Source organism: Triticum urartu, chromosome 3A (assembly GCF_056163025.1).
Source record: "Triticum urartu cultivar PI428250 chromosome 3A, HENAU_Tu73, whole genome shotgun sequence".
In the NCBI taxonomy this organism is placed as follows: Eukaryota; Viridiplantae; Streptophyta; class Magnoliopsida; order Poales; family Poaceae; genus Triticum; species Triticum urartu.
The window spans coordinates 662,703,523-662,719,374 of record NC_141875.1 but is presented as its reverse complement, the minus strand read 5'-3'; the positions used below and the strand labels follow the sequence as shown (position 1 = coordinate 662,719,374).

The 15,852-nt window shown below is 49.8% G+C and overlaps 2 protein-coding genes across 2 annotated transcripts; one reads left to right on the top strand and one right to left on the bottom strand.

Moving 5' to 3' along the window:
• Positions 1-237: 237 nt before the first annotated feature.
• On the top strand, positions 238-4,785 carry LOC125545829 (aspartokinase 2, chloroplastic). The gene is made up of 13 exons (XM_048709867.2): positions 238-728; positions 1,097-1,179; positions 1,262-1,302; positions 1,392-1,546; positions 1,988-2,137; positions 2,212-2,307; positions 2,478-2,594; positions 3,242-3,361; positions 3,452-3,544; positions 3,630-3,746; positions 3,987-4,103; positions 4,189-4,251; positions 4,369-4,785. Exons 1-13 carry the CDS (start codon positions 333-335, stop codon positions 4,522-4,524), a joined length of 1,704 nt encoding a protein of 567 aa, XP_048565824.2. The 5' UTR covers positions 238-332; the 3' UTR covers positions 4,525-4,785.
• Positions 4,786-7,277: 2,492 nt separating this feature from the next.
• LOC125545828 (auxin response factor 4) lies at positions 7,278-12,184 on the bottom strand. Its single transcript, XM_087513875.1, has 15 exons — positions 11,993-12,184; positions 11,791-11,897; positions 11,562-11,657; positions 11,368-11,424; positions 11,107-11,268; positions 10,936-11,020; positions 10,608-10,698; positions 10,370-10,534; positions 10,146-10,265; positions 9,969-10,041; positions 9,721-9,889; positions 8,761-9,632; positions 8,268-8,458; positions 8,006-8,176; positions 7,278-7,804 (listed from the first exon to the last, which is right to left on the bottom strand). The coding sequence occupies exons 1-14, from the start codon at positions 12,033-12,035 to the stop codon at positions 8,014-8,016; spliced, it is 2,394 nt and encodes a 797-aa protein (XP_087370001.1). The 5' UTR covers positions 12,036-12,184; the 3' UTR covers positions 7,278-7,804; positions 8,006-8,013.
• Between the last annotated feature and the right edge of the window lie 3,668 nt (positions 12,185-15,852).

Below are 15,852 nucleotides of genomic sequence, written 5' to 3'. Positions count from 1 at the left end.
AAAACCTAAGAGAAACAAGAACCAAGAAAAAACGAAAGGACGAGTCTCCACTCCTTTGGTCATTAACGAATCACCGGACGAAAGAGAGGAGGGGGTGAGGCGGCTGCATGGAGGAGACTTTGTGGCGGCTAGGACCTAGGGTTAGAGAAAGGTAGGTTGAGAGGAAATGCTTCTTTACACCATGCATGTCCACAGCACTAGTTTCGTGTGTTTGAATGCTGTAAAATTACAATTACGCCTGAAGTGTCTCTATAGCGTAATATAGCAAAGCCGCCTTCGCTCGCCGTACAGTGAAGGAGTCCGCAGTCCAGTCCCCCCTGCTGCCGGAAGATATGGCGATCGCGCTCAGATTCGCCGCCACCCCGCCCCGCCTCGCCGCGCCGATACCTCCGACGAGTGCCCCTCGCGCACATGGAGGAGTTGCGCGCGTCGGCGCCCAGGGCGGGACTCGCCGTGGTAGGGGACTGGCAATGGCGGCCGCGGATTCCGCTCGCTGTCGGGCCAAGAGAGAGGGCGACGGCGACGGCGTCCTCGCGGGAGTCGCCGTCCACGGAGGAACCGGAGCGGAAGGGGAAGATCAGCTGAGCGTGGTGATGAAGTTCGGGGGTTCGTCCGTGTCGTCGGCGGCGAGGATGACGGAGGTGGCGGGGCTCATCCAAGCTTTCCCCGAGGAGCGCCCCGTCGTCGTCCTCTCCGCCATGGGGAAGACCACCAATCTACTCCTCCTCGTACGACTGCTCTCTGGTCATTCTTTAGACTTACAGCCAAAAAAGAGTTGTAAGGCTCACTGTTTCAGTACATCAAGAATCTTCAGTCACCGGAGTGTTAGCTAAAGTGAAGTTTGCATCTTTTGTCATAATTCAGCTGAAAATCATCAAGAATCTGTCAAGATTCAGCCAATGCTATAAACTATAGCTTTGTACATAATTGCAGAATTGCAGTAGGTCAACAATGGCTGTAAACAATACAAAGAGAATGTAACTGAAGACTAAACCTTGCCTTGGGATTCACTATATCATTATAGCCAACATGTTTGAGTCTCTGAGCACATGTGAACTTCTGCTAAAATGCATGGTGTGTTTGCTCTTATTTTTAGGCTGGAGAGAAGGCAGTGGGATGTGGAGTGACCCGCGTTTCCGAAATAGAAGAGTGGAACATGCTCAGAGATCTCCATATCAAGTACGTGTGCTTTTCAGTCAGTTTACTAGGGGAACGCGTTTCATACTTTCGGTTTACAGTGACTGCTTTACTGTCAATCCAGGACAGTTGATGAACTTGGACTGCCAAGATCTGTTATACATGGTAACCCCGCTAACTGACCTCTTGTGGATCTGCTTTCCAGTTTTCTTTTAAATTATAAGCTTACTGTTCCTAGTGAACAAAATTTGCAGCTAAGCTAGATGAACTGGAGCAGCTCTTGAAAGGTGTTGCCATGATGAAAGAGCTGACACTTCGCAGCACTGATTACCTTGTGTCATTTGGAGAATGCATGTCCACACGGGTTTTTGCGGCTTATTTAAACCAGATTGGCGTCAAAGCACGTCAGGTACTTCTTGATGTTGTTCTTGATTTTCACTGTGAACCACTATGCTTCACAGTTTATGACTTATAACAAGTTAGCAACATAAATGAATACACAGGAGTATAGTTACATCTATAATTTTGTTACAATAGCATATAAGTGTCCCTCCGCCATGGAAGATAGTCTCAAAAGTTTGATATCTTGTCCCTGAATTTCATATCATGATTCACTCCATGTTCTCAACACATGTGGTGTTAGTAGTATCACACCACTTCTCAGCATCATGCATTTCCATTTAGTTTCCACATTAGGTATGTGCTTCCTTCCCCTAAGGTCTCAGCCTGGCGCAAGGGCCCATGAAGTTAGCTAGTCTCTAAATTCCCAGCAGATTAAATTTCTGCTGCATTTTGTTTCATTATTCGATATCTTGTTGGTTCTAAATTGTCTTCATTAACGCCTTTGCAGTGTGACGCGTTTGATATTGGTTTCATAACGACAGACGATTTCGGTAATGCTGAGATATTGGAAGCAACTTATCCTGCTGTTGCAAAGAGATTACATGGGGACTGGATTCGGGATCCAGCGATACCTATTGTTACTGGGTTCCTTGGGAAGGTATTCTCACAGATGAATGAGCTTTTCGTTTGTGGAGCAACCTTTTAGTTCATTGCGGTTGCCATCATTTGCAGGGCTGGAAATCAGGTGCCGTTACTACTTTAGGCAGAGGTGGCAGTGACTTGACTGCTACAACCATTGGTAAAGCCTTGGGATTGAGAGAAATTCAGGTCCATGTGAAATCTGAAATAGATAATTAGCAAACCATACTATTGATTTCTGGAAAAAAAATACAGCCTAAAATTGACTGTTCCAGTTTGTTATCATGCCAATTTGTTTAGTAGCTGTATCCCTTGTTATTAGAAGTTTTGTCTCAAAGTTTACCTCTGCTTCACGATAGGTGTGGAAGGATGTTGATGGTGTACTTACTTGTGATCCAAATATCTACCCAAATGCAAGGACAGTCCCGTACTTAACATTTGATGAGGCTGCTGAACTTGCTTATTTTGGTGCCCAGGTATGCTGTTTTGTGTATATAAGAAGTTAAGAACAATATGTTCAAGAAGAAGATTATATACTGAACTGAATTTCTTTAGAACACACACACATGTGTGTGCCATTTGTATCAAGAGACAGCGTCGACATGATGCTGGAAAAACTGCACTGCAATGATATCTCAAAATGGAGATAATTCATGTTTCTTCGTTGCAGTTTCGTATCACTCAGAAAGTTAGAAAATGAATTGTGTGGTTTAAATCCTTGCATAAGGAATACATGTTTGATTATCTTTATTTTTCTAGGAGAACATTTGGTGTGCTAGTCAAAGATCAGAAGATCTTATGGGTTTCAGCTCTTGCCTACCCCAACTTGTTTGTGACTAAAGGCTTAGTTGTTGTTATTGTTGAAGTCAAAGATCAGAAGATATATTGTTCTTCAGAAATTAGAGTTTTATTGGAAATATTCGTTATTTAGAATTAAAGGTGTACAGGCGTACTTGCATCTATCCATATGCATTATCTCAGTTTCGGTTACCCTTCCTGGAGTGGTTATCAGGCTATGAGCCTTTCATGCAAGGATTTGCGTATTCTGAAAAAAGTTACTTCTACTGTTAAAAAGTTGTTTTTCTTTGGCTCATAGTCATTCATTGTTGTGCTTCTGCAACAGGTTTTACATCCACAATCGATGCGACCTGCTAGAGAAGGTGATATACCAGTTAGGGTTAAGAATTCATACAATCCTAAAGCTCCAGGCACCCTTATTGCCAAAGGAAGAGATATGGATAAGGTTTGTACGTAGTATATTAATTAGGTATGTTCTCACATCAGAACCGTTTACCTCTCAAGCAGCCATCAACTTTGTCTCCCCGCTACATAGGTCGTGCTTACAAGTATAGTTCTGAAGTCAAATGTCACTATGCTGGATATAGTGAGCACTCGGATGCTTGGTCAATTTGGTTTCCTGGCAAAGGTATGTTAAGCTGCCAAAACATTCAGTTTGGTTCGCGTTTGTTGATTCTGATCATTATCCACTATTTGTATACGCGCTTGAGCAGGTGTTTTCTATATTCGAAGATCTAGGCATATCTGTAGACTGTGTGGCGACTAGTGAGGTCAGCATTTCTGTGTCGCTCGACCCATCGAAGATCTGGAGCAGGGAACTTATTCAACAGGCAAGTTCATCCAGGTTCATGCTAAGTGTCAAGTAACTGTACCTGTGATTGATCTGTGTTCCTAATTCATTTGGAAAACTAGCACCATGGCTCTGTAAAATGAGCTGATGGTTTGTTTCTTGACCATTGTTTCGGAAAATGTAGTATGCTAGCTTTCTAATGGCTTGGTAGCATGAAGTAAGCTTCCTCCCTTACATACACCCTCGATTTCCTCTTCACTGGCCTTTGTAAATTTCGTAGGAGCTTGACCATGTGGTGGAAGAGCTGGAGAAAATCGCATTCGTCCATCTTCTGCAGCAAAGAGCGATAGTCTCGCTCATCGGGAATGTGCGAAAATCCTCTCTCATACTAGAGAAGGTACGGTAACCAACTTTACAGAAACATTTCCTGGGGGACGACAGTCGCAAACAAACATCAGACTAACCCATATTCTCATCTTAAGGCCTTCCATGTGCTGAGGAGAATTGGGGTCAATGTCCAGATGATCTCGCAAGGCGCATCAAAGGTAACCAACCAACACCCATTGCATCAAACTACTGCGTTATAAAGAGTACAAGAACATCTATCCACGGTGTCTGTTGAGTTAAAACATTTTCGGCATGGAATTTGCCACCATTGCCAGGTGAACATGTCCCTGATCGTGCACGACAGCGAGGCTAAGCTGTGCGTGGAAGCCCTCCACCAGGCCTTCTTCGAGGGAGAGGGCGATGGCGATGGCGATGGCGATGATCGCCTGATGGCAGAATTCGACGAGGAGAACCTGCGGCTTGAGCTGTGATGAGTATTCAGTAGTAGTAGTACTGTAGTAGTGTGTGTTTTCAGTCATGACGCCTGGAAAAACCGCTGCTGCAAAAGCAAAACAACGGCTAGGTGTGGACTTGTAGACTGTGATGTATCTCTACACGTGGAGTCGCGGACAATGCGTACGTGCGTGCACACACACATGTGCTGTACATGTGATGAATACTGAATAATCGAGTCAGATGACCGCCTGTGGTCGTCGTCTCGACCGCCTCGTACATGTAGACGTTGCACAACACCTGTACATGTGATTGAATAACCGAAGTCCCATGGCCGGGCCTGTGGTCGTCGTCTCGACCGCCTGCTCGCCCGCCGGCCGGTCGGTCGGTCGCCGGTGACAATGTGTCAACGATAACATGGTCTCGGGAGCTCGTGTAAACATACGGACGAGGTTTGTCAAAAAGGACGCTGCTGGTCTCCGATCTCGGTGCAGAACTGCAGACCACTGTGCATGCTGCCATGATCAGTCTCTCACGAGCCTCCCTCCCTCCGTTACGGCACGGCATGGATGATGGTTGATGGATGCATGCACCACACTGCTAACGGAGACGACCAACCCACCGAGCACCACGACGCGGCGGCCGGCCATGGACAGTGCATGCACGCACGCGAAGGCCCATGCCATTGCCATGCTACTGCGACCACACACGTATACGTGCTACTACAGTACTCAGCATGAGGAAAAGGAGGTCATGATGAGTGCCGACCAAGCCGACGGGCCGGCCGGCCGCCACGCCGGCGAACCAAACTGCGGCAGACGGGACGAGAGATCCGAGGCGAGCCGCAGGGCGGGCCCCCTTCCTTCCCCTTGGCGCCAGCGGCCCACGGGCACGCACGCGGCAGGGAGTGAGGGGTAGCGACCAGCGTAGCGAGCGAGTAGTAAAAGCGAGGCTTGTCGCGGCGCGCTTGGCATGGCTCGGATTCGATTCGCGGTGTCAGCCCGCGTCCGGCGCGGCGAGAGGAGTGGGCGTACGAGGGCCGGCCGGCCGGCCGCCCGGGAATCGACCGATCGATCTCCGGTGGCGGGCCCGCCCGCCCCGCCCCGTGCCTGCCTGCCTGCGCCACCCCACGCGCTCGCCTCTGCGCCTGCGACCACCCACGACCGCCACGGCGACCGGCTGCCGTGGAGCCGGGGTCATGTCACGTGCCCGCCCGCGCGCGCCAACAGTGCCGGCCCCGGGGCCCGCCTGTCGGTGCCGCGCCTGCCGGTCACGCAGGATTCCCCGTCCTCCTTCCCGGCCACGAGACGGACGGGCGGCGTTCGTCACCGCCGTCGTGGTCGGCGTCACGCTCCTCCGGTCGATTCATTCAGTCAAAGCCGGTCGCTGGTTAAGCGTGTAGTCAGTCAGATAAACTTACCGGTCGTGGTAACATGTTTTTTTCGAGTAATAATAACCCTGGTCGTGGCACTTGGGGGGCGCCCGTGGTCAAAGCTTTGCTCACTCGGTCCTGGCGGACCAGTATGCATGTACTCCTACGTGCGCGATCCCCGGCGGGTTGGTTGGTTGCACCCGCCGTGCCGCTCACTCCCTCCCCACTCCCGGTCACTCGTGACCACGGACGGCATCATCCATCCCCATCAGTCAACAGTCAACGCCCTCTCCCAGGCATGATTACCAGTGGTATATGCTAAACAGTGGATGGAATCACAGAAGAATCCACGCGCTTGATTAAAGAAAAACTTCCCACGAGGGCGGGCCGTTCATCGCAAAAAAAAAAAAGAGCGCTGATCTCTTGGCCCTTCTGTTGTTGTTTGCATGGTCCATACGATACGAACCTGTGGGCTGTGGCGCGTTGGTATCGACGCCCGTGCCGAGCCTATCGCCACCCCTCCGGCCGCCGGCGCTGGGACGAAACGAACGGGACTTGCTTGCACACAAGAGAGACCTAGCGCACGCCCCCCACGGCCGTTGCGGTTGCTTTACCAGCATTGCACTCCCACCCCTCTCTCTCTCTCTCTTTTCCCAGCGGCGTGGACCAGCAGCACGCGCGCCACAAGTCCGCCCACAAGTCCGCCCAGCCAGCCGAGACAGACACACACACACGCGCAGTAACACAGACAGGCATACAATACAGAGCACGAGGCCAAACCGGACACGTCCACCGTCGACCTCATCTCGGTCTCGCCGGCGGAGATGGCACGGCACCTAGTGGCAAAGAGATTGGCGCTTTCTCCCCGCGGAGAGGGACGGGCGAGCCAAGCTGGTTGGCCCGTGTTTGTTTTCCACGGGAACGGAAACAGGGCCGAGACAAGGGAGGCACGCGACGGCCACCCCCACCAAGTCCGCGGCGCCTTTCTTTGCCCCCTTCCTACCACTTTCACCTCCCTCGTACCAACCAACCCGGCGCCAACACCGCCACTGCGCCGTTCCTTTCGTGGACCGAACAGCAGCCCGATGCGTCCACACCAGCGGCCACCATTTGGCGCCGGCCAGTAGTCTAGTCTCCCACTCGGCCAACGACAGATGAGGCCAGGCAAGGGACCCACCGGAGCCTGCACTCAACCGGACGGGTGGATGGACGGACGGACACGCTTGCCTTCCACTGCTCCGTGGCATGTATCCATCCGACTGATAAATCAATCATGCCGCCTGCAGCGGATCAGTTGTGCGTGCGTGCGGGATTGCATTGCGCATACGGTGCCGGGCGCCCATCATGCGTCCCGGGATCGACACAGACAGCGACGCGCCACCGGACACCACCACCGGGTCTCGTCCCACTCACACTCTATAGCCATTAATAGTACATTAAACAGGATCAGACGTACATATACCATCGTCTTTGCCAGTGTTTCTTACTCCGGAACAGCTACTGCAGGTCGGTCGGTTAAATAATACAGGGTGCTTGCTTACTTACTCACTAACACTAGCTAGAGCAAGGTAGATAAATATTTACATCAGGGTGGCTGGGGGGAAAGAGGAGGGAGGGCTAAGGATCAAGCATGCATTCAAGCAGGGGGGCAACGATAATCATAAATCTTGGCCCTAAAAATCTTAACTGCCAAGAGCAAGCAAGCAAACCAGCGGATAAACAATCGCGCAGCGCAGCAAAGTCTCTCTCTACATTACCTAGCAAGTAAATAGCTAAATCCAAAGGGTTGGGTTGGGTTGTCGTTGCTGCATCACAAGGGGGAGGGGGCGATCACCAAAAGACATCAGGAGTTACTTCATTGGCTGGCTGGCTGGGACCCGAGCGAGGGCAGGACAAAGCTCCCCGTGCGATACCTCACCTCATGCCTCAAATCGGCTTAACGCAACCTGCACAAGCACCAAGGCCAACAACGACCCAAAGGTTAGTCGCTTTCGGTGATGCGAATCATATCATGGCGCAAACAATAATATCCTGTGACCATGCTTGCACGATCAGGAATCCACCGAGGGAGTTAAGGTCAAGGAGAACTTGATGCACTGGAACGACATCGGCTTAACCAATAGAAAGGATTCGGGAGGCACACATACCTAGTTGGCTAGTTATCTAAATGGCTTGACGTGGCGGGATGGGCCTTCTCGTTTGCGCCATCGGCATCCGCGGAACCTTCCTCCTTTCTCGGGGTAGATGACTTCGAGTTCATCTTCTGGACCTCCTCCTTGGTGTAGATGAAGATCTTGCGCACTATGTTGCAGAACTCCCTGCTCGCAACACAATGCAGTAAGTAACGGGAGGCGGATTTCTGCGGCATACGTATATCAAAGCAAGCACCAGGCTAGATAGAGGGCTTACTCCCATGGATCATCTCCCACCAGCATCATGTCACCCTCCGGATCAGTATACACAATCTGCCAATCCTTGTTTGAAGACATCAGTTCACCATCAAATTCAAACATCCTGTCTAGCTCAGCTGTGAGTTCGTCGTAGTCGCCAAACTTTGACAGATCCACTGATCTACCAAGTGCAACACCTTGCTTATGAACCTGCAAGAACATGGTGAGTGACATATAAGTAAGTGGTAAGACCAAACAAATAACGAAAGAATACATGATTAAGCAGACAGGACAGTGCAATTGAATTCAGCAACCATGTATACAGTATTTAAGAATGTGCGCAGACATAGTATCCTGCTGTATCTTGCTCATAACAACATAAACTAACAAAGAGATTCACACACAGTCAACAAATTTATGACAAAGTGCTCAAGTCTTGCTCAACTCAGGTTGTAAAATTGCAAGTATATTGACCAGCATATGGCATGAACATGAAGAAAGCACAACAATACCTTTGTGCAACTCCTTGTGGAAGCACCATGGGACTTGCTTTGGACGTCTTTCGAACTGTGAGGAGCTTGTTGAATGCTTTTCTCATTCTCAGTAGTCCCAGCAGTGCTTACGGACAGCTCAGGAATACAATCAGCGTGTGCATGCTGCAATTGAGTTAATGATGCGGATGCTTGGGTTTGTAGCACAGGCTCGTGGATTGCAGCCATTGTGGAGCTCAAATGGTTAGAAGGGGCGCTGGTAGTATCAACCTTAAACCCAAAAATCTTGAAACCACTGCCTTCTCTTGTTTTCTCCAAGTCAACAGGAGCTATTGATGCATGAGGCCGGATCACTCGGGGTTGTTCAACCGGGGAGAACTGCTGCTGCTGCCTTAACCAATTTGATGGGTGCTCTTCAAATCTGAAACCTTGTGACTGATCTCTTGGATTACCGTATACGGTGCTTTGGCTATTCCAGAAATGAAACTCATTGGCCTCTGTCTGCATCTTTGTGTACGGGTCTGAGAAGTGACGAGCAGAACTGTGATCCTGGAACTGGTTCTTGAATGAGCCATGACGGTTAGGAGCCTCATCAAAGGTCTGCATGAAGAAGCCTTGGGAATCACCAAAAGATTGAGCACCAGAACTAGCATCACATCTTCCCAGCTGCATCCAATTATCCATAGAGGGCCTCTGCTGAAACGCGGATGCATGGTTTTTTCCGATGTTGGGGGATGGAGACCACATCATAGGCTTCTGAACGGTAGCATCAGATTCATTGCTGGCAGTCAGGTTGTTGGTCCTCAAGGTCATGTGCTCTTGACCTTGCAAGACCATGTTATTTTGATTTCTTTGTTGTGCTTGAGCAGAATCCATATCAATCTTAGCTGCAACTGCAAATGGCAGCGACATTTCAAGAGCGTCACATTTGGAACTTATTTCATCAATCTTCTAGTAAGAGTAATGAGCTTATATTGTTACCTTCTTTTGTAAGAACAGATGATTCAGGAGAAACTGGAGGAACATTTGGTCTAGGTCTTTTGACCCGAGAAAGAGGAAGTGGGTTAACAGGAGGTGATGAAGCTGGCTCTATTTTCCAAGGAGAGACTCTATCCGGCCGCGGAATAGTTGACGGCTCATCCCAACGCACCTAAGTTTCAGAAGCAAACCTCCATGAACATGACATTCTTCAAGTTGTAACAAAATAAAAATTGCGATCAAACAGTTACCTTAAGAGATCTCCAGTTCGATTCAGGCCACAATTGGTCAAGATTTTCACTGCCAACTATAGTACCAGTAAACCTACATGACAAAGGAAACAACAGATTAGGAATGATCTACTGGGTGCTGTTGGGGGATCATGCACACAAAACTACACTTGTAGGGAAAGCAAATACAACAGTCACCTCTGCTCTGGCGCCTCTTCACCTTCAAACCTCATCCTGAATCTCATCCCGATTGAATAATTGTTTTTCACAGACTCCATATATTGATCATATGGTATAATGAACTCTGAAGGGCTCGTTCTAGAATCGACCAAAGATTGGACACAAGTGTAAGTACACAGAATGAGCCAATGGGAACGAATTACATATAGATAAGTATGATTCCCATAGACATGTTCATATACCTAGGTTTGTAGTAGACAGTGAACATGCTTTTCGTGTTGATGGCATGCCATGCAGTTGCAAGGACTCCAAGGTGCATGCTATGACTAGATATGACTGAAGAAGGCACGTTGGACAGCTGTCTCATAGCCCGCCTAACACCAACACGAAGCTCACCACTCTCTCCTCTGCATGGAGCAGAAACGCATTTAGCACCGGGTAAGAATTGTTATGCTGGTGAGTAAGGAAACAGCAACAAACCTGAGGAAAATGAAGGCATCCCCAGCTACAAGCCTTTTGGAACTGACAAACACACTCCAACCGCTCTGAAGGAGATGCCTCCTAGGTTGCCCTGTTGATTTGCACTCGGTTAACACAATTATCATCGCTGACATCAACATCATCAAGTACAATATAAACCCTTGCAATTTATAGACAGATTGGATGTTTTGATGTGTTGGGGTGTCACTGATTGCTAAGCTACAACCAAATGGTCTACTGAATTTATCAGCTTCAGATCACACACACTGGCATGCATGGCGATGTAAAAGAGCCACAGATCAGAGCAAGGCAAGGAACAAAAACTTACCACGGAAGATGTGGCGGAAGCGCCAGTCCATGCCATGCAGATCCTTTGCCACAAGCTCTTGTGTTGGAGGCGACTGGGTCATGTCCTGCCAAATAGATCAGGTCAGCAAATGCCGCAAAACCGAAGGCAACAAGCCCCATACGCATGATCCGGTGTAGAATCGACACATACCAGGGGAGGGAGGCACTCGTCAGCGTGGCGGCGCAGCACGGAGAAACCGCCATGCGTGCTGGTGTCGGATGCCGTCAGGGTCTTGCAGAAGGACCGTACTGCCGGCCTCGGAGGCGTGGCGCCCGTCGTTGAGGTCGACTTGTCCACCGCCATCTCGTTTTGCTGAGAAATTGCAGAGAGCGGAGGGAAATTAGCACCTCAGGCGGAAGAGGAAGAAAATCTCCCAAGTGTGAACCCAGCGAAATTCACGGTAGAGCTTACCTCCGGCTCCGGCATGAGCATGACTTGCGCGTAGACCTCGTCGGTGTCCGCCTCCGCCTGCCAAAACCCCCCAGACAAATCAGCTGACCGAATCGAATTTCCCAGCAAACGAACAAGTAGGAGACAATTTTCCGAAGGCGGAGCGGAATTGAGGACGAGAAACGGGCAAAACGGGGGAGGGGGTAAGCAGGCACCTTGAGCTCGACGTTGATGACCCGGCAGAGCAGCTTGGAGGGCAGATCGTAGAGGCGCATCTGGTTGCCGGCGACCTGGTTCATGGAGGCCTCCACCTGGAAAACCAAAAAAACGCCGCGAGAGCAAGCAAATTCAGCGCGCGAACCGAAGCAGAAGAGCCTCCCCGCGCCAAACCGCGAGGCGGGGGCAGAATTAAGCGAGGAAGGGAGGGAGGCGGGCTTGGCCGACCTGCTCGATGTGCCCCTGCGGGAAGTAGAAGACGAGGTCCCCGACGCGCGGGACGGTGACGAGCGGGCCGGCGCAGGCGTGCCAGAGCTCGTCGTAGAGCGGATCCCCTGCTCGGAAAACCAGCGCCAAAACGTCAGTAGCTAACGAGGAGGCAGAGGAGGAGGATTGCGGCCCTGCTGGCCAGATCCGGAAGGTGGCGTACCTGCGGAGGGGGCCTGCGGCGGCGCCATGGCGGCGGGCGGCATCTGCTGCTGCTGCTGGCCGGCGGCGTGGCGGGGGGAACCCTAGCGGCTGCGCGAGGCGGGGGGAGGGGGCGAGGGTGGGGTGGGAGATGGAGGAAAGGGGAAGCGAGACGAGTAGTAGCTGCAGTGGTAGAAAGAGGGGAGGGGATGGGAAGGAAATGTTTTGTGGGGAGGACGGGCGAGGGGAGGGAGGGGATATGGGGTAGGCGGATTTGGTGGTGGTCTCTTTGTAGGGGGTAGAGAGAGAAACACACTCACCCACGCACAAACACAAAGCGGAGGAGAGAGAGAGACGGACAGACGGGCGCCCGAGCCGGGTACACGGGTCGCGGGGGCGGACGCGAGCTGACCCGCCAAGCCGAGCCGATGGTGGTGGTGCTGGCGGTGCTGGACCGGTGGCGGTGACCGGACCGCGTGGACGGGGGGTCGGGTCGGGGTCCGGCGGGCTCGGTGGCGCGCGGTGGGGCCGGGGTCGCGGTCTGCGCTGCGCTGCGTTGCGTGTGCGGGGGCGGCCTGTCTGGTCCGGTCTGACCGGGGTGCAGCGAACGGGGTGGGTGGCCGCAGCACTGCCGCTGCCGCACCTACGGGACAGCTTTTTACGACCGAGCCCCATTCATTTCCCGCTGGGACGCGCCAGCCAGCCAGTCAGTGCCGCCCGCCCGGCCTCCACACGCGCGCCACGCTCCCTCTCCCCTCCCCTCCTCTCTCTCAAAATATTTTTTTTTGAACCATCGCCATTTTTTCCTAATAAATGAAATGAACGTGCTTCGGTTTCGTAGAGCGAAGTGAGTAAATTCCCGCCAGTTTCATGCAAGCGCCGGGCGTTGGCGATCCACTTAATTAAATTAACCACAAGCAAATTGAAAAGGATATAAATTAACAGCACATACTACTACTCCTACTTGTGTTCTACTCAATTATTCCTCTTCTTATTTTTGCGGGCTTTGATTTGTCAGGGGTTGGGGGGTTTGTATTCGCGTGTGTACGCGGGGTGGTAACAAACTCGCTGTTGGAGCAAAACGATGGATATTTCCTGGTGGGTTGATGTGGACGTGCGAGGTGCTTTGCGTTGCTTCCTTTCGCCCACTTGTTTGCATCGCCCGGTTTTCTGCGCAAACTCATCGATCCTACGGGCGACAAGGCCTTTCTTTCTTGGGCTCGGGCGGTAACGCGATAAGCACACATGACGGCAGCACATGCTTTTCCGTTTCCTCTTTTGCGGGTGGTACACACCGCGGTGTTGCAAACGGCTCAACGAGATGGGGTTACTGATTTTATCGCGGGGTAAACTCGACTGACCCAAACGAAAATCAGTGTGGAGCGATGTGGATGTCGGGGGTGTTATCCTTCTTCTTTTTTCGAGAGATGGGGAAATGGACGGTGATGATCAATGAGGCCATCCGCCCCTTCTTCTTCTTTTTCGGACCGAATTTAGGAGAATGATCCACTTAATTAAAGTAAGGCTTTGCGGTGTTTATTCGTTTGTGGCCAATTTTCGTTCTCGTGCCTGAGAAATTAGGAGAATGATCTGGAATTGTTATGTACTCTATCCATCCCTGGATAAGTGGCGTGATTTTGAATGATGAATCCTACGGCATGTGTCGTTGTCTTCTAAAACAATTTACGTTTCCAATTATACCCGCGTGCATCCGAGCGGTTTTAATTCGTGGTGTTATATGCGAGGGCACACATTTACTACCGCAAGACGGTAGAGCCGTGATCCCCGCGGCCTACAATCTCTCGTAGCCGTTGTCATCCACCCTCGCCCCCTTCGCCCAGTTGTTGAGACAAGTGGATGTAACAAGTATATATGAAGATAGAACTACACGGGGACACGCGCTTTGTTGCGCCATTTTTCATCGCTCCGGGACATTTTTTGTTTATCAATTTGTTGTTCTCATTTGTACATCTTCTGTGGGGGAAAGCAATTTATGCATGTGACATATGAATGCAATTTCCTTGCTTAATAATGAACTGAAATATTAGCTAATCAAAAAATTATCTGTCTACTTTGAATCTCTTATCTAGTATCAAACTTGTTTTATTTCATCACTGGTGTAGACCATATTTTGCATATTGCCCATTTTTCATCTTATAGGAATTCAGTTCTAATCATACTTGAGTTCATCTATATCCCCAAGAACTAGTACAGCTACTCAAACACGAAAAGAGAAACACATAGAAGGGAGGAATAAGAAATAAGCTGACACCGAGTCGGGGAAGGAGAAGGGCATGGAAATGGCACCGGCCCAAAGGCCGGTGCAAAGCGTCGACGGAGCCTCCTCTTCAATCCTCTTTTCTTGGCCCTTCTTCTATGCTAGAGATGAACTTGGTGCGGCAGGGGAGATGACGGAGATTGATAATCAATGATGGTCGGTGGCTAGTGTTGGAGGTGTTCATATAGGTGACCTCCTAAAGCCTCCTCCGTAGATATATCTTCTCTCGTTGATCCAGGGGCTTTAGATGTGACAAATCCTCACCCAGATCATCCCTTGATGGCCAAGAAAATTGTGGGAACAAAGGGGGACGAAATTTATGAAGAATCATGAAGTTTGGAGTTGTTTTCGCAAACAGCTCAACGAGATGAGGTTACTGATTAATGCAGGGTAACTCGACTGAAAGAAAAATTAGTGTGGAGCGATGTGGATGTCTGGGTCTTATCCTTCTTTTTGGGAGAGAGAAAAACGGACGATGGTCAATGAGGCCATGTGCCCCTTCTTCTTTTTTCAGACCGAATTATATTATGCTCTGCGGTGTCTATTTGTTTGTGGCCAATTTTTGTTGCCCGGCCTAAGAAATTAAGAGAATGATCTTGAACCATTGTGCACTCCCTCCATCCCTGGATAATTGGCATAATTCTGAACGACAATATCCTGCAATATGTGTTGTTGCCTTTTAAAACAATTTACATTTTCCAATTTTACTTGTGTGCGTCCGAGCGGTTTTAGTTCGTGGCGTTGTATGCGAGGACACATATTTACTATAGCAAGATAGTAGAGGTGATCCCCTCGGCCTACAATCTCTCGTGGCTGTTGTCATCCATCTCCACCCCCGTCGCCCAGTTACTGAGACAAGTGGATGTAACGAGTATATACGAAGATAGAACTACACGGGGACACGCGCTTTGTTGCGCCATTTTTCATCGTTGTGAAACATTTATTATCTCTCAATTTGTTGTTCTCATTTGTACATCTACGGTTGGGGAAAGCAATTATGCATGTGACATGAAGGCAACTTTCCTTGCATGATAATGAACTGGAATATCAGCTAATCAAAATAATCTGTCTAATTTGAACCTCTGATCTGGTATCAAACTTGTTTCATTTCATCACTAATGTAGATCATACTCTACATATTGCCCATTTTGCTTCTTATGGGAATTAAGTTCTAATCATACTAGAGTTCATCTATATCCCCAAGAATTAGTACAACTACCCAAACACGAAAAAAATCATAGAAGAGAAGAACAAGATACAAGACGAGGTCGAGTCGGGAAGGAGAAAGGTATGGAGATATCAGCGGAGATAGCACCGAACCAAAAACCAGTGCGGAGTATTGGCAGAGCCTCCTCTTCCTTCCTCTTTTCTTGGCCCTTCTTCTATGGTGGAGATGGTCATGGTGTAGCAGGGGAGATAGCGGAGATTGATAATCGATGATGGCCAGCGGCTAGGGTTGGAGGTGTTTATATAGGTAACCTCTCAAAGCCTCCTCCATAGATGTGTCTTCTCTACTTTGATCAAAGGGCTCTAGATGATATAAATACTCTCCTAGACCATCCCTTGATGGCCAAGAAAGTTGTGCAAACAAACAGGGACGAAAT

Coding starts and splice junctions, on each gene's coding strand:
- LOC125545828 (XM_087513875.1), bottom strand. CDS start 12,035: ATGCCGCCCGCCGCCATGGCGCCGCCGCAGGCCCCCTCCGCAG. Junction 11,658..11,790: donor CGCAGGGGCACATCGAGCAG/GTCGGCCAAGCC, acceptor TTGGTTTTCCAG/GTGGAGGCCTCCATGAACCA. Junction 9,890..9,968: donor CGAACTGGAGATCTCTTAAG/GTAACTGTTTGA, acceptor TCTGAAACTTAG/GTGCGTTGGGATGAGCCGTC.
- LOC125545829 (XM_048709867.2), top strand. CDS start 333: ATGGCGATCGCGCTCAGATTCGCCGCCACCCCGCCCCGCCTCGCCGCG. Junction 729..1,096: donor CCACCAATCTACTCCTCCTC/GTACGACTGCTC, acceptor TCTTATTTTTAG/GCTGGAGAGAAGGCAGTGGG. Junction 3,362..3,451: donor AAGGAAGAGATATGGATAAG/GTTTGTACGTAG, acceptor CCCGCTACATAG/GTCGTGCTTACAAGTATAGT.